We start from the raw sequence: 14,787 nt of genomic DNA on the forward strand, positions 1-14,787 counted from the left end.
CTAAGTACTCCTGGAGCTTGCAACTTCTACCATGGAGACAGAAGGTGTATTCCTCTGCGGTACTGCAACAAGGGCGAGGTTTTACCTGAAGTTATATAACTAGATTTGGCAGCAAAAGGTGCTTTTGTAATCTGGAGCTTGCAACTTTACTATAGAGGCAAAAGGTGTGTTACTCTCCAAGATCTCACCTGGAGTTCTATAGTTAGATTTGGCAGCGGAAGGTGCTTAAGTACTCCTCAGCTTTCAACTTCTACTATAGAAGGGGAAGGTATTCCCTCTGTGACACAGCAACTAGGGCGAGGTCTCACTTGGAATTCTATCGCTAGATTTGGCGACTTTTTAAGTTACTTCCCGATACTGTGAGCTTCTCATGCTTCTTGAGGAGAGGGAGAAAAAAAAGCATACTTGAAAGAAAGGAGTGATGATAAACTTTATGATTATTGTCCCTGATAAAAAAATTTTTCTTTTTCAAGTTCAAATGTAATTTTTGTATGGTAGGATTCATTTTCAATATGAAACCAATACAATTGTACAGAAAAATCCCAATTTTTACAGTTACATTGATCACCAGAAACCGCAGCAATCAAGTTTGAAAAGCTTACTGTTTGCAAATTTCAAAGCAACAACTGTTCATTAGGAGTTTTTCACTGATGATGATGTTTAATGTGAAAATTGATTTTTCGCAAGGGAAATACCCTGACTTATATGGCGTAACATACCGTTCAAAATTCAGTCAGGGTATTTTCCCTATCGCAAAATCAATTTTCATGTCGGAAATCGATTAACAGGGTTCGTTATTGTTTGCGTCTTATGGCGTAATATACCGTTCAAAATTCAGTCAGGGTATTTTCCCTATCGAAAAATTAATTTTCGTGTCGGAAATCAATCAACAGGGTCCGTTATTGTTGGCCTCTTTCAGACCACCTCATTGTCTGCTATTTCCCGTGTCTGATATTATTTTCCGTGTCTGATATTATTTTCCGTGTCTGCTGATATTATTTTCCGTGTCTGCTGATATTATTTTCCGTGTCTGATATTATATCCCATGTCTGAAAGGTAACTAATGCATAGTGTGAAATTGAAAAGGAAGCAAGTACTTACAAATGGTGCCCATTTTGATAGCGCTCTCCGACGAAACATCTGGGCACTGCACAACATAAACCACACCTCTAAACGTAAAGAACAATAAACTTGAACTGTTGAACCACAAGTGAAGGTACTTGCCAATGACACATCTGCTATCAAAGACTTACATCAATACGGGACTGACAAAATGTAACACGGTTAAGAATGAAATTCTTGGCAGTGTTTACATCCATGTAGGAGAGCTTTAACTTGTCCATTGGAAGGGAGAGTCCCACAATCTCTTCAAGGTTTTGAAGAATTTCAAATTCTGTTGGACATGAAATGTGTTTATCACAATGAGAAAAATAATAGATACCCACAAAGCAAATCAATTTTAATTCACACACAAAGCCAGTAATTCAACCACTCACGCACCTGACATAGAGCTCACATGAATGTTCTGCTTTGAAATGGCAGACTCCTGACCACTCTTCTTCTTAACAGAAATTCTATCACCATAAAAAGACTCTGGGCCAAAGCACTTCAGGGCTTGATTGGCTTCTGGAAGTGAACCAATCTTGTAGGCAATCAGACCAATGGACGCAAGCAACTGCTCTGTATTGCGCATCTCCATATGGAGAGCACACAACTGAATGCTAGTAAGCTCTTCATCAAGGAGAAAAAGGAGATCATCCCGAATTCCAGTTGATCTGCAAATACATGAATAACAATGATGCATTTACAATGTATTTATAAATAAAAAATTAATAGCCTCATGAAGACCATGGCAATAAATAAATGGGAATAACTCAATGAATCTTAAACTCAAGAAACAATGTTAAATAAAAATGACAATGATGATTTTATTTAAGTCTCAAGGGTATTTAGCCAAGCACAAGTGCTCTTGACTAATAATTAAACAAAAAGAGACAACCCAAAATCAATGAAGTCAAATGTTGGTTTTCCATTAAAGGGAAAAACTAGAGTGCCTGGATAAAAAATCTCTCAGAGGAGATTAGAGAGCCAACAAATCATACTATGCTTTGTCTAGGAACAGATCCAGATTGGTGGAAGGTGGCTGCTCTCACCAATGCATCAACTCTGATATCCAAAAGGCCACAAGCACTTCCTAAGTAAGCCTGTTCATTAAGTAATGATCATGAAAGGCTAAACTAAAAATATACCTGCCTATGTTACACTTGCTTCGTAGGCATTCCAGGCAGGTTTCATCTGGGGCTACATCATGACATTTGCAACCCTAATGGGGAATGGAATTATCTCAAATTAAATTAATATTATCTTACAAAATTTTGTGGTTGCATTGTTGGTGAAGACTGCAGCTTGTGTATTGCAACTGATGAACTTCAACAACTAAAAAAATCCTTATACATCCACATGTACACCAACACAAATACTAACCCTGATTGCATTGCATATAAAGCAAAATTCCACATTTACCCCACGACCACCAAGTTGAAAATCAAGATCCCCTTTCTTTACCAAAAGAAGGATCAGTGTTTTGTAGTCCAATGAAACTAAGATATGACAAAAAAACAACAATAATAAAGAATTATGATGACATACATGTAGAAAAATAACTTATTTTTTAAAATATTGGTCAGCTACACTGATAATGGAAAAAAAACCCTCAAGTTTCAAAAAAAGAAAGTCAGTATCCCCCCTCCCTTAAAAGATCAGGGTTGTTCTTGCAAACAACCTTTATGCGATAAACTGGCAGAAACATCTTACCATCAAATTCTACATTGAACTTAATGCCATCAACAAAAATTCCTTGGTTCTTGATAATTCTCTTTTGTTCATTTACATCCTTTAAAAGTACCTTCAGCTTTCCCTATCAAAATAACATTAGGCATAAAGACAATCAATGAAACTTATTATTTATTGAGCTTGTGTTGGGGTAAGGTTCTTATATTGCAAAAGGGTTTGTAGTTTTTTTTTCTTTCTGTCTAATTATGTGTGGGTATTTTTTTGTTGTGTGTGTGTGTGTTACATTTGTCAGATCTTGGAGCCACTGGAAAGCCAACATTACAACAATGAAAACTGTCATATATAGTCTACAAAACTACAGGCTTTCACTAAGGAAAGCTTAAATGGAAAAGTGTCTATACTGTGGGTGGTAAACAGTTCATAACCATGCCAAGCAAAGGAGAAAAAGTATTTTGGTAACATAGAATAGAAATTGATGATGAACCTGTTTTCTTTACAATTGGCAATGGCCAGTGGGTAAACAGACTTTGCACTCTGTATGCTGTATACAGGATTAAGACGGGCAACCAGACCTACCAACACCTGATTTCTCCCTGATCATAAAAAAATAATAATAGAAACAGTTATTATTTCATTCACATTCATGGGACCAAAATTATACACAGCTACACATTTACTCTGAGATAAGGTATTGTTCTATAGTTTATAACAGCATACTTAAACCTGACAGTCTGTATTTACCACAAAAGGGTCTTCCATCTATCTTGATCAGAAGTTTGAGAGTTGGTGAGCACACCTTATGCAGTCTTTGCTCACGAACAATCAGCTCCAAAACAGGATACAAATCCACCTGATAGCCTTGTAAAGGAGTTGGCACCTTTTTCACATCCATGTATTCTTTACAAACTCCAAAGATCACTTTTTTGGCAGCCTTCATTTGATTAAGATTTAACAATATTGGTGTGTCAGAGGATTTCTAAAATGGATACCAAAGAAAGAGAGCAAAGCAAAAATTAAAAACAACAAAATTAACATGGAAAACACATTGATAACTGAGGGTTAAAAAATCAGCCATTATCATTGTAATAATAAATAATAATAAGACTTTCACTTCTTGAATCACTTTCGAGCATTTAATTTGTTACTATAGCACTGCTTCCAAGTTGGGATAAATCTGAGTGCAGACATGTCCCTTACAAAAGAAGGAGCCCTTCTGAGAGATCAACACTATGCAATGCTGCCCCTCCACCCTTGAAATTAATGATAGACGCCATCCTAAAGTTGTGCTAGGCTGGCAACAATTTCTCAGCCTCAAAAACTCTTCAGGGCAGTTTTCGGTGTCAATGGTCTTTCTACATCTTAGAGGCAGAGAAGCCAAAATTCTAAAACTTTTAAAGCCTTTTTACCACCGATCCTACTGTATCTTAAAAACGGAAATTTTCATGAGCGACTAAACTTCAAGCAAATAATGACAATTTGTCAAAAAAAAAAGGCTTTTTGAAAAGAGCGAATGTGACTGTTAGGAACTTCCCTTGAGGCTGGTTATTGATTTGTGATAGCGGTCGCCATAAAGTAGGCAAAACATTTAGCCTTGTAACATTGATTACTAAGAATAAACCTTACCCCTGTCCTTCCAAGTTTGGTGATATTGATTACAGCTTGCCAAGTGTTACCAGATATCCTTGCCTTGGTCTTGAAATATAGTAACACCCAATCTGGAACTCGCAGGCTTTCCACGTATAAAGAAAACGTTTCATCACCAACAAGCTCTTCCACCGTCCTTTTAACTCGTTTCTTCAGGGCCACATCCTCCACAATCTCATTTACGATAGCTTTCGCCTCAGGATCACCAAAAGCACACATGCTGGAAAGCACCGTTGACAAATTTTCCCGGCTCCTTTCACAGATGCCTTGTACATCTTGGAGAACGCGGCTCCCCCTCTTTTTAATAAGGAAAGTCTTTTCTGGGGTCTCCAAATCATTTCTTTCACAAATCTCCTTAAGATTTGGGGAACTAAGACTGCCACTGCTTGAAGGAGTCAAATGAACCGGGACAGGCGTTTCTTTCGTCTTAGGAGTGTTGAATTGAGGAGGCATTGAAAGGCGCCGAGCTGCACGTGGTCGCTCTCAATTCACGTCCACGTCGTCGCCGTCTCCTTTAAGGGAACTAAAATCCAAGCCATTCAGAAATTCTTTCACTTTATAAATCGCGGCGGATCCTCGTTCTTCAGAACTTGTTTTCTTCCTCAGAATAGCCGATACAAGCCCAAAAGACACCAAAGAACACCAGCATCACTAATACCAGTTCCAGACAAATCTAATGTCCAAAGGGTTGTGTTGACTTTCAGAGCCTCGCACAGTGACATAACACTGGGATTACCAATGCCTGGGTTATTACAAAGGCCCAAACTGTTTAAAGTGGTGTTGGTCCTTAAAACCTCTGCAAGTGCTGTGGCTCCTGCATCACCAATGTCACTACAATTAAGATTTAAGGAACTCAAGCTTTCACTCCTCTTCATATAACCTGCCAAGATCCTGACTGCATCATTGTCCCATGCATTTCCCATAAACATCAAGTAATTTAATGTTTTGTTAACCATTAGAGAATCTGCCAGTTGCTGCACAGTATGTGCATTGACAAAACCTTCTATATCAATTCTAACTGTAGTCAGAGTTTTATTGACTTGAAGCATATTTGCCAATGACACAATAGACTGGTCTCCCAAAAATGGAACCATAATGGATAAACAAGTAAGTGTGCTGTTAACTTGAAGGGCCTCAACAAGCAACTTAGTATGAAAACTGTTGTCAGATATTACCAACGCTTGAAGTTCTAGGTTTGTTCCTAGCAAATTTATCATCTGGGATCGAAGTCCTGAATTTTCTGTGGAGCATTCACAAACGCACTTTAAAGCAAAGCACAAATAAAAATTTTTAAAATCAAGGTTTTTGAAAAGATTGGCTTTCTTGATAATGATATGTAAAAGAGACAACGCTCCATTTTCTCTTTTATGGCCAAGAATACCAACAGTGAACAAAAAGACTGGTTCAAGAAACTTTAAATTTTGTCTTCCATTTGCAAGCAGCGTCTCAAAGTCTGTTTCCCCTTTCAAAATTTGGTTAGAGAGATAAAGACCAGCAAAGAATTCTTGAAAACTCTTGTGTGAAAATCGGTAGTATGTATGGGATCTTCTTTTGCTGCTGTTAGACTGAACTGATAAAAATTCAAACAGAGGTGATTTCCCTGTTGTGCCTGGAAATTCACTGTCTTCAATATACATTTCATCTTTCTTTAAGGCCTTCAAGGCTATACTTCCCAATTGTCCCAGCTCTTCTTTGTAAACTTTAGATAGGTCGTCATTATTGTGAGACAATCCTTGTTTTTGGCAAAATCTCTTAAGAATGCATTCTGTGATTTCAAGATACAACTGAGTCTTGCTTAGAGGCAGACCACCTTTTAAATCTTCATAAACAAGGCAAAGCATTGCTGTGAATAAGGGATTGACAATCAGTTCTCTAAGTTCAATATTTTGTTCTATGTCTTTCATAAGGTTTTGTCCCTGTGCCTCCAAGTCTTTGAAGTAATGCATGATGTAATTGTGAGAATTATCTGAAACAAATCCTTCCATTTGAAGCAAGGTGTCACAAAACTTACTAATCTTAACACTCCCCTCTTGCCTGGATGCAAGAATTATATGACACTTTGAGAGTTCTCTGCTCTCAACAAGGCGGGAAAACAGTTCCATAACATTGGTAGGCGCTTCATCCAATCCATCACAAACCAGCAGAACCTGGGACTGATTGGCATGAATGTACTTGAAGAAGTTCTCTCCTGTTTCAAGATTACATGATTACCACACCAGAACCTTTTGTATTCTATATTATGCACCATGTTATGATTATGGTTTCAATAATAAAAGGTGCTGACTCAAGAACTTTCCAAAATATCTCTACATACAAAGAAATAGATTGTGGTTATGTACTCCAAATAGCAGGTCACATCAGTCTTCTGTAAGGAAGTAGCAGAAATTTCTGTGGTGGTTACATATACATACAATAAATTAATACTTACCATTTCTTTAGTAAAAAGTTTTGACGCAATTTCCCAAACAAATAATACACTTGGGTCATCGGGATAAGTCGGCATGTTGTCGTAGCTTCGTAATTTTTTTCCATCATTCCATCTCAGTCCCTCTCGACCAAGGTGGTTTTGGTGGATGGAATCTAATGCTGACCCACAAAGACGTCAAATATTTCGTTAACTAAGAGTACGTGTATTGGTACCTACTTATCGAGGAAAACTACAGAATGAAGACTGCGGTCGAAGAGTTCCGCGCAAATTTCCTCTCGAACACAAAGCTGATAAGAATCAACTTTCTGATCTGGAGTAGAGCTTTTTGGTTTCTTTCGTGAACGAGAAGCCATTGGTCCCTCGATAAACTAGTAACGCTTTATCTTTTTGCAGAACTTTCTCTCTGGTTTTTCACTTCGGAATTGCTCAACCACTTCTTGCCAATCTTTCTTCTCAGATGGATTTCGAAGATCATAACCATTTTCATTTTCATCGCCTCTTAATTCAGTTTTCTTTAATCGAAACACGAGCACTGTAGGACCATGGCCACGTTTTTGTGGTGCCCACCTCAAAGCTTCATCAAAATTTTTGCTCAAATAAAAGCCATGTCCATTGCTGAAGTCCTTCCCTATTTCACCTTTCCTCAAGTCAATCCCATCCTCAATTATATCTTTAGCATGTTTTTTAGATGTACCGTGAAAGAAAACTTCGAATTCGTCATCTTCTAGCGAATCTGGAAAAGCATTTTCGACTTGATTTTGTGTCCTGTAACACTTCCGCTCGAGTCCACATTTATCAACATTTATTACTTTTACTGCCTCGCCTCGCTCTGGCCAATCGTCTTCAGGAGGAAGATTAAACCATTCATTAACAGTGTCCTCTCTGTATGGAAAGCGATTCAACTTGATGAAAATGCTTGGGCCATAATTAAACACATATTTTGAAACGGATAACTTGAGATACGAGGCGAGATCACACGATGCCACTAACGGGTTTCCGAGGCTCACCCGGCCCAGCCATCCTAGAATCGCAAACAGATGATTTTTCGTTTCTTCGTAATCTTCCTCATATTCTATTTTCAGCTCATTTCTCCAAAGGATCGCAGCACTCATTTTGAAATACAAAGATACGGGTGTCTCATGCTCTGCTGCCATCGTCTCTCAAACGTTGTGCATATCAAATAAGTGCGACATGACATTCTGTGGTCTTGACCTCTGCGAATTCCTAGAAATCCACCCAAATTCTGCGAAATTACATATTCGAACGCTTAGGAGACTTGAACTTTTTGATCTTGTAGGTCTGCTTATAAAGTTAGAATTTTTTCTTCAAATAAGCGTGGTAGCTTTAGCCTTTTAAAAGAATTTGGCTTCAAACATTCACAGCCTTTCTATGATTCAATTTGATCGTGCAACATATATAATTGGTTGCAATTTCGAATGTTCAGGGCCGTAATCTAATGTATTACGATAACAATTCCCTTTTTGCGGTTTCAATTACGGAAGTCTACATTCTCCTTACGTTGAACAGGTTTGATTCGTTCACAATAATTACCAATACATCAAAATTTGTGGAATTTGATTGGTTAATCCTACCCAGGTTGACATGTTTCCATAGCAAATGTCTGACCTGTCTTAAAAAGAGATGAATAGGTAATGCGCTATTTGTTTATCTTTCAAACGTTAATCGATTTCAATCGACTTCGACTGCATTGCTTTTCTGTAATCTCGATGAGGGAATTTTTATTCTACCCCAAAGTTTTGTCTTTTCGGTCAGTAAGGTTCATTTGAGCTTTTAAGAATGGCATTCGTCAGTTACCATGAATACAATTTAAGAAAGCCGACTTGATATGGCCAAAGTAGGTTTAGGACATCGTTAACTGAGTCTGAAATGGTTTCATAATTGCGACGTCATATTCAGGAATAGAGGAAAATCCCACTGTATTTCGAAATGTTGGAAAGAAGCAGCTTCGATGAGCTTTTTCGAGAGGTATCTAACATTTGCTCCTTTCTTGGACTTCGGAAAAACTTCGTCCTCGACAAACTGGAGAAAATATGGCTATGTCCTGGTGTACCGGTTAACCAAAATATGTCCTGGTATGCCGGTTAACGAAACTTGCGTGACATTGGTCAATCGAATAATAGCGTGACAGCTAGATAATTTGATAAATAATGAATGCTTTGATAATAAAATACAATAAAATGCCGGCATTGGTTCATTGTTGGGTTATTTAAGTCGTTTGGATCATTTGGATCAGTTGGGTCATTCGGGCCACTTGGGTCACTTGAGCCAGTTGGGTCATTCGGGCCAGTTGGGTCACTTGGGCCAGTTGGGTCACTTGGGCCAGTTGGGTCACTTGGGCCAGTTGGGTCACTTGGGCCAGTTGGGTACGGTCACTTGGGCCAGTTGGGTCAGTTGGGTCACTTGGGCCAGTCGGGTCACTTGGGCCAGTTGGGCCAGTTGGGCCAGTTGGGTCACTTGGGCCAGTTGGGTCACTTGGGGCCAGTTGGATCAATTGGGCCAGTTGGGCCATTATGAAATCCGAGAAGGCCCTGAAACGGGAAAGGGCTCTGTTGGGCCCAAGCCTCTCTGAAAAGCCTCGTTAAGAAGTTATTAGATGGCGGAGTGATTTATCCGCGTGTGGCGATGAAGATAACTCAGGAATTGCTTAGGTATGTTCAGCATAATGTTAAAAAATATGAAGATCACTTACTTCAGGACGGAAAGGTGGATGGACCTGCAATTATTGAGCCAGGGCAGCAGTTAAACCCAGACTTCCGTAGTCCTCCTGACGTTGGCGACTATGTGCTTCCCAGAGTCATCATCTGGGATCCATTGCAGCAGCAGCAGCATTGTTTCGATACTGGATTCACATGCCCTCATTATGAGCACGGCCATCTGAATAGTATACTTACTCCCTGTAAGTGGAAAGATGGAAGGAGCGAGCGAGATTTGCCACGCCAAATTTATTGTGTAAATGGCCCCGTGTTGCTTGTAAGCCGTGTGTATCGATGCACTGAAGGACACGAAATCGCTGGTCATGACCCCAGAATACTAGAGAGCATACCATCAGGTGATCTTAAATTTCATCTCGGCCATAAGTTAGGATTCACTCCTGAACTTTGCTCTTTAGGGTTTGCATTAGCTTCAAGTGGACAGCCATTTCATGAAATTGAACTGTTTCTAGCGCAAAGATACGTGGACAACTTTGCGGAAAGACAGTGTAGGTATGCCAGACACATCTCTACATATTTGGAGAAAAATGAGTCTCAAGACAAAGACAAACTTCAAAAATTCCCGTCTTTTGAGGTGTGGAGACCAACGCCGAGCACAGATACAGTTCATCAGTGCTTTCTGTATATCTTTAGAGAGAACAAACAATTTTTTCGGCAAAGTATCAGTGAGAAAACTGCTAAATGGATGAGTGCCGACCACACATTCAAAGTTGCTGCAAACATTGGATGCATGCTCCCAAATGGATCTTGGTCTACACAATTTGATTCCTTGTATATAGTTATGAATGAAATTGGCCAGGTGCTCACCTACAAATTGTCAAAGGGTACTGCAATAAGTAAGGTACAGGACATATTAAATAATTTAAAGCGTCGATTAGATCAACAGAGAGCATCCTGTGACACAATTTTTGTGGATGACTGCTGCAAGGTTCGCAGCAAATTACAGCAGATTTTTCCAAATGTGTTAGTCAAGCTTGACTTGTTTCATGCCATCCAAAGAGTCACCTCAAAAGTGCCCAAGAGCAAACGGCAGTACTTGTCCTCGTCTTTCATAAATGACTTCAAAATGATATTCCGAGCTGATGCAGACCAAGGTGAAATTAGAGAGATGGATACACCAGATGAACAAACCATAATGAGTAACCTTGAATGTCTTACAGAGAGATGGAAAGATGTCCATTATGACAACGGTGAGGCTGTTTTGAATAGAAATGTTTTGCATGAAATCGAAAATTTGAAGGTTCATATTGAAAGAGGCTGTTTGTCAAGGATTTTCCAAGGGGGTGGCTCTACAAGAAATGAAAATCTCCACAAAAATTTGAAGGCTGTGATAGCCCGATCAAGACTAGGTTGTGAATTGGCTGAGGCATTATTGGCAACCTTCTTTTACCTCTGGAATGAGAGAAGAGGTGCATCAGAATTACCATCAGGTTGTGTAAGGCCTATCCTATCCTACAGAGCAGCATTAGATGAACAAGGCTTTGAACCCACAGCTGAAAGGTTTGGCATAATCCCAGAGTCTAGTGATCCTGAGAATGCTAGTGTTCCTAATGTGTATGATCCTGAAGTCATGCAGAGTATTTTGTGTGAAATGTTTGTTAACAGCAGTGCTGAGTATCATGACACAAGCAATGATGGGCTCAGTGACAGTGAGCTTTACATCATTTTTTGTCAGGCTGTGAACATGTCTGTTCTTTATAATCAGCTGTGTTCACTATGTACAAATCCCAGGTTGAGTTCTAAGCTACTCCACTTAATGCCCTGCAGCTTACTTCTGTTCAGTAACTCCACATTCAACACAGAGAAAGTTGCTGAACACTCAGAAAGGCTAAACAAGAATCTATTGGGTTATAGCCTAAAACTTGCCACAGTGGACTATGATTGCCCAGCAAATAGTATTTTTCTCTGTGTTCTTAGTCAGCTGAAAGAAATTTTAGCATCTTCACCCACTCTACAAAAGCACTTGGTTTTCCTTGGAATTTCATTGGCAGACAGTGGTGACATAAAGATTGTCCAAGAATTACGGGATCTTGTGGTGAATGAGTTGCTTAGCAATGCTGGAAGGTACAAGCATGCCCTTCTGTCACCTGAAAAGCATTTTGATGATGAGGTAAACAAATTCAGGGAATGTGGATACTTTTCAAGTAAGTGAAGACATTAATTTGGCATGTTATTGCAGTAAAGTTGGGTACATTGAAAAGGTTTCATGAAGTAATACCAAATCCCTTTAAGGTTTTGGTTAGGACAGATGACATCTCTTTTTGTGTACTTCCAAAAAATCTCCAAGGCATTGGAAATTCCTTGAGTTGGAGGGGAAATGTAGAAAATGTTTAAAGTGAAATTTGTATTTCTAAATGGGTGGAGTGTTAGAAAAACTTGCTTCTGTTGGGGAGGCATGCATCCTCTTAAAATTCTTCTTTCCTTTTTTGGTATATTTGTAAAAGTGGAATGAAAAAAAGAAAAAGGGAAATTTTCTCCTACAGGTTTTCAGTATAGTGAATATTTTGCCTGTTTGGGTTTCTCAATAATAAAAAATTTATATTTGGAATGAAAAGTTACATACGGAAGAATAACATAAGAGTAAAATACCCGTTGTAAAAAAAAACAAAACAAAACAAATAGCAGCAAAGTGGTGTTAATTATAGAGTATTCTATTTCTGGAATTTAAACTTGCACCTTTTGTTTAATCCATAAGGATTGATTTTGCATAGTTAAGCACACCAAAAAGCCTCTCTGAGACTTTCATTTTTTTTCAGATGAGTTGGGGAATGTCATAGGAATTGCACTATCCCAGATTCTGAGACTGAACATAGTCATCTTTACATCACTGGACCACATGCCTGTAGTACCAGTTTCCCCATTGTTGCCTTGCACAGCTACCAAGGCAATTTTTCTGGGATACAGTATTGGTCAACCAGAATTATATCACAATGTGGTATCTTTGGAGAACGTGAATGAAGCTATCCCACCCCATGTTAGTTCCACAAGTACATGTAGCAATAATTCTCCAAAGGAACAGGTGCCTGAGCACTGCTCATGCTGTCGTGGTTCTGCCAAGAAGGATGGAAGAAAATTCTGCTGTCAAGTACCAAATGGTAACAAGAGCCGGTGTAAATGCTACTCTAAAATAGCTGGTTGCTCCCATCAATGTAAATGTGTTGGTTGTGGAAATCCTTATGGCAGCTCCCAGGCTGCCAAGCAGGCATACACACTTGTAACAACTTCAAGGTACCGACCCAAGCAAAAACTACAAGAGGCCAAAGAGAGCATCTCCAGTCTTGATTATCTGACAAGTCAAGGTTTAACTCCAGTATCTGGATGGTCTGAGATTGAAAGTCTTACATTAGAATGTCTTGTGAACTTTGCATCTTTGAAGGGTCTAAGCATTGAACCTTCAAGAGTGTATGAATACTACTCCAAACTTCATGACATTTCAAAAAATCTTGGAAGTCCCTTGCAACCAAAGAAAGCCAAACAAATAGATGGGAAACTCCAAAGCATCAAGAAAGTGGCTAAAGGCTTTGAAGTGCTTTACAAAAAGCAGGTTGAACTGAACTGGTTCTGATTAAACATACTCTTTTGGATACTGTAAGTACCACCTAATGTTAGCCAAATTGAGTTTTTTTAAAACTAATTGGCAGGGAATCAGTATTAGTAACCATTAAGAATAGGGTTCTACAAGCCAGTCAAATGGAAACTTCAACATCTTCCCCCACCACCCACCATCACCCCCAACATAATCTGGGCAGTTGTTTCAGTAGATATAACAAAGTGCACATGATTGAAATAAAAGGGAACTTTTATTATTAATTCGGTAATGTAATTATTATCTTTGGGTGTTCAGTTTTTGAAATATGACATCGAAATATACTAATACAATATGAAAGAATCATGAAAAAAATAAATTTTATAAACTATCTTACTCCACAATATTACTTTTGTCTCAATTTGTGATTAAGAAAAATTTTTAATAAACCTATGTAAAAAAATTAATTATGTATCCAATTTGCTGTTATGTACATCTAATGCAGTCAGGAGACAACAAAAATATAATGATTTACCACATGTTCCTTCTTTACTATCCAAGGAATTTAGTTAATTCAGTTATGTAATTATTTTCTTTGAGCATTCATTTTTTGAAATATCACATCAAAATATACTAATTTAATAAATTTAAAAGGAATGCGAACTACATTGATTTTTATATACCATCTTTCTGTGCATAAAATTTTGTTTCAATTTGTGATTGATTTCAACACACCTAATTATATAAAAAATAAAATATGTATGCAATTTTCTATTGATGTTATGTACATATGTTGTAGTCAAGACACAACAAAAATATATCAAAGAGACAAGAAGTACAGTATTAAAAGTTCTACTCTGTTGCCTCTAAGAATGCTAGAATTTCATCCTTTTGTGGATGAGCATTCATGACAGTTTTGTGCATGTCCACTGTGATTTTATTATCTTTTTTTAGGAATGCCTGATGGTACTCTTCTGGTGTCAAACCACAAGCAGCAATTGCATGTGGGCTTACAACTGTTGGAAGCTTTTTGCAGAAGACTACCAACTTATTAATTTTTATGATGGAACCAATTCTAGCTTCCTGTAAGGCTACCATGGCTTCCTGGGCTGCTTTACTGCTGGGTCTTCTAGTAGAAGAATAGCTCCGCACTACTCTTCTTACACACACAAAAGGACCAGGGAGAGACAGAATTCTTTTTTGGATGTCTTCACCCAACACTCCCACTTTGAGTCCTACTGAGGGAGGACTTCTGCAGATGGCAAGACTGTAAAACAAACCCATTTGGCTCAAATTAAAATAAACCATAAAGTTTTTATGTTATCAGCAGTCCACTAAATATTGAGTGCATAATGCAAACCATGTATCTTGTAGTTTGAATTGTTTTGTTCTTTTTCCAATCAGTTTGGAATAAAAAATTAAACTTAATTAATTTAATTAATCATGTGATCTTTTGGTTGGGAATGTCATGTAAGTCTTGCATTGCTCATCAGGAGTAATTTAAAATCTACAGATGTAGAGTAAATGTGATGGTGTTAGAACAAAGAAATGCCCCCATTGTCCAGGATATGGTCATTTCCTTTCCAGGTGGGTCACCATAATAGATTATTATAATAATGACAATTATAATAATTATTATTATCATTATTGTTATATTAAACTCA

The 14,787-nt window shown here is 38.2% G+C and overlaps 2 protein-coding genes and 2 pseudogenes across 3 annotated transcripts; 1 reads left to right on the forward strand and 3 right to left on the reverse strand.

The window, feature by feature from the left end:
• Window positions 1–1,483: 1,483 nt before the first annotated feature.
• LOC149045001 (uncharacterized) lies at window positions 1,484–4,987 on the reverse strand. Its single transcript, XM_089207592.1, has 7 exons — window positions 4,417–4,987; window positions 3,535–3,769; window positions 3,278–3,386; window positions 2,815–2,918; window positions 2,485–2,600; window positions 2,250–2,323; window positions 1,484–1,775 (listed from the first exon to the last, which is right to left on the reverse strand). The coding sequence occupies exons 1-7, from the start codon at window positions 4,888–4,890 to the stop codon at window positions 1,493–1,495; spliced, it is 1,395 nt and encodes a 464-aa protein (XP_089063718.1). The 5' UTR covers window positions 4,891–4,987; the 3' UTR covers window positions 1,484–1,492.
• A 1,948-nt stretch (window positions 4,988–6,935) lies between these two features.
• On the reverse strand, window positions 6,936–8,143 carry LOC149045002 (uncharacterized; annotated as a pseudogene). The gene has a single exon (XR_016186940.1). The product of XR_016186940.1 is annotated as an uncharacterized LOC149045002 (transcript).
• Window positions 8,144–9,493: 1,350 nt separating this feature from the next.
• On the forward strand, window positions 9,494–14,219 carry LOC149045003 (uncharacterized). The gene is made up of 3 exons (XM_089207567.1): window positions 9,494–11,741; window positions 12,354–13,185; window positions 14,078–14,219. The coding sequence occupies exons 1-2, from the start codon at window positions 9,509–9,511 to the stop codon at window positions 13,160–13,162; spliced, it is 3,042 nt and encodes a 1,013-aa protein (XP_089063693.1). The 5' UTR covers window positions 9,494–9,508; the 3' UTR covers window positions 13,163–13,185; window positions 14,078–14,219.
• The window catches only part of LOC149045004 (uncharacterized), a 1,216-nt pseudogene continuing 277 nt past the window's right edge, over window positions 13,849–14,787 (reverse strand).

The sequence above is a fragment of the Pocillopora damicornis genome, chromosome 5, assembly GCF_964200805.1.
Source record: "Pocillopora damicornis chromosome 5, jaPocDami1.2, whole genome shotgun sequence".
NCBI lineage: Eukaryota > Metazoa > Cnidaria > Anthozoa > Scleractinia > Pocilloporidae > Pocillopora > Pocillopora damicornis.

What these genes read in the sequence shown, in the direction of transcription:
- LOC149045001 (XM_089207592.1), bottom strand. Translation starts at nt 4,890, where the DNA reads ATGCCTCCTCAATTCAACACTCCTAAGACGAAAGAAACGCCTGTCCCG. An exon ending in AGATGGAAGACCCTTTTGTG is followed by an intron (nt 3,387 to 3,534) that starts GTAAATACAGAC and finishes TTTTATGATCAG; the next exon opens with GGAGAAATCAGGTGTTGGTA. An exon ending in GCCAATTGTAAAGAAAACAG is followed by an intron (nt 2,919 to 3,277) that starts GTTCATCATCAA and finishes GTTATTTTGATA; the next exon opens with GGGAAAGCTGAAGGTACTTT.
- LOC149045003 (XM_089207567.1), top strand. Translation starts at nt 9,509, where the DNA reads ATGAAGATAACTCAGGAATTGCTTAGGTATGTTCAGCATAATGTTAAA. An exon ending in GGAATGTGGATACTTTTCAA is followed by an intron (nt 11,742 to 12,353) that starts GTAAGTGAAGAC and finishes ATTTTTTTTCAG; the next exon opens with ATGAGTTGGGGAATGTCATA.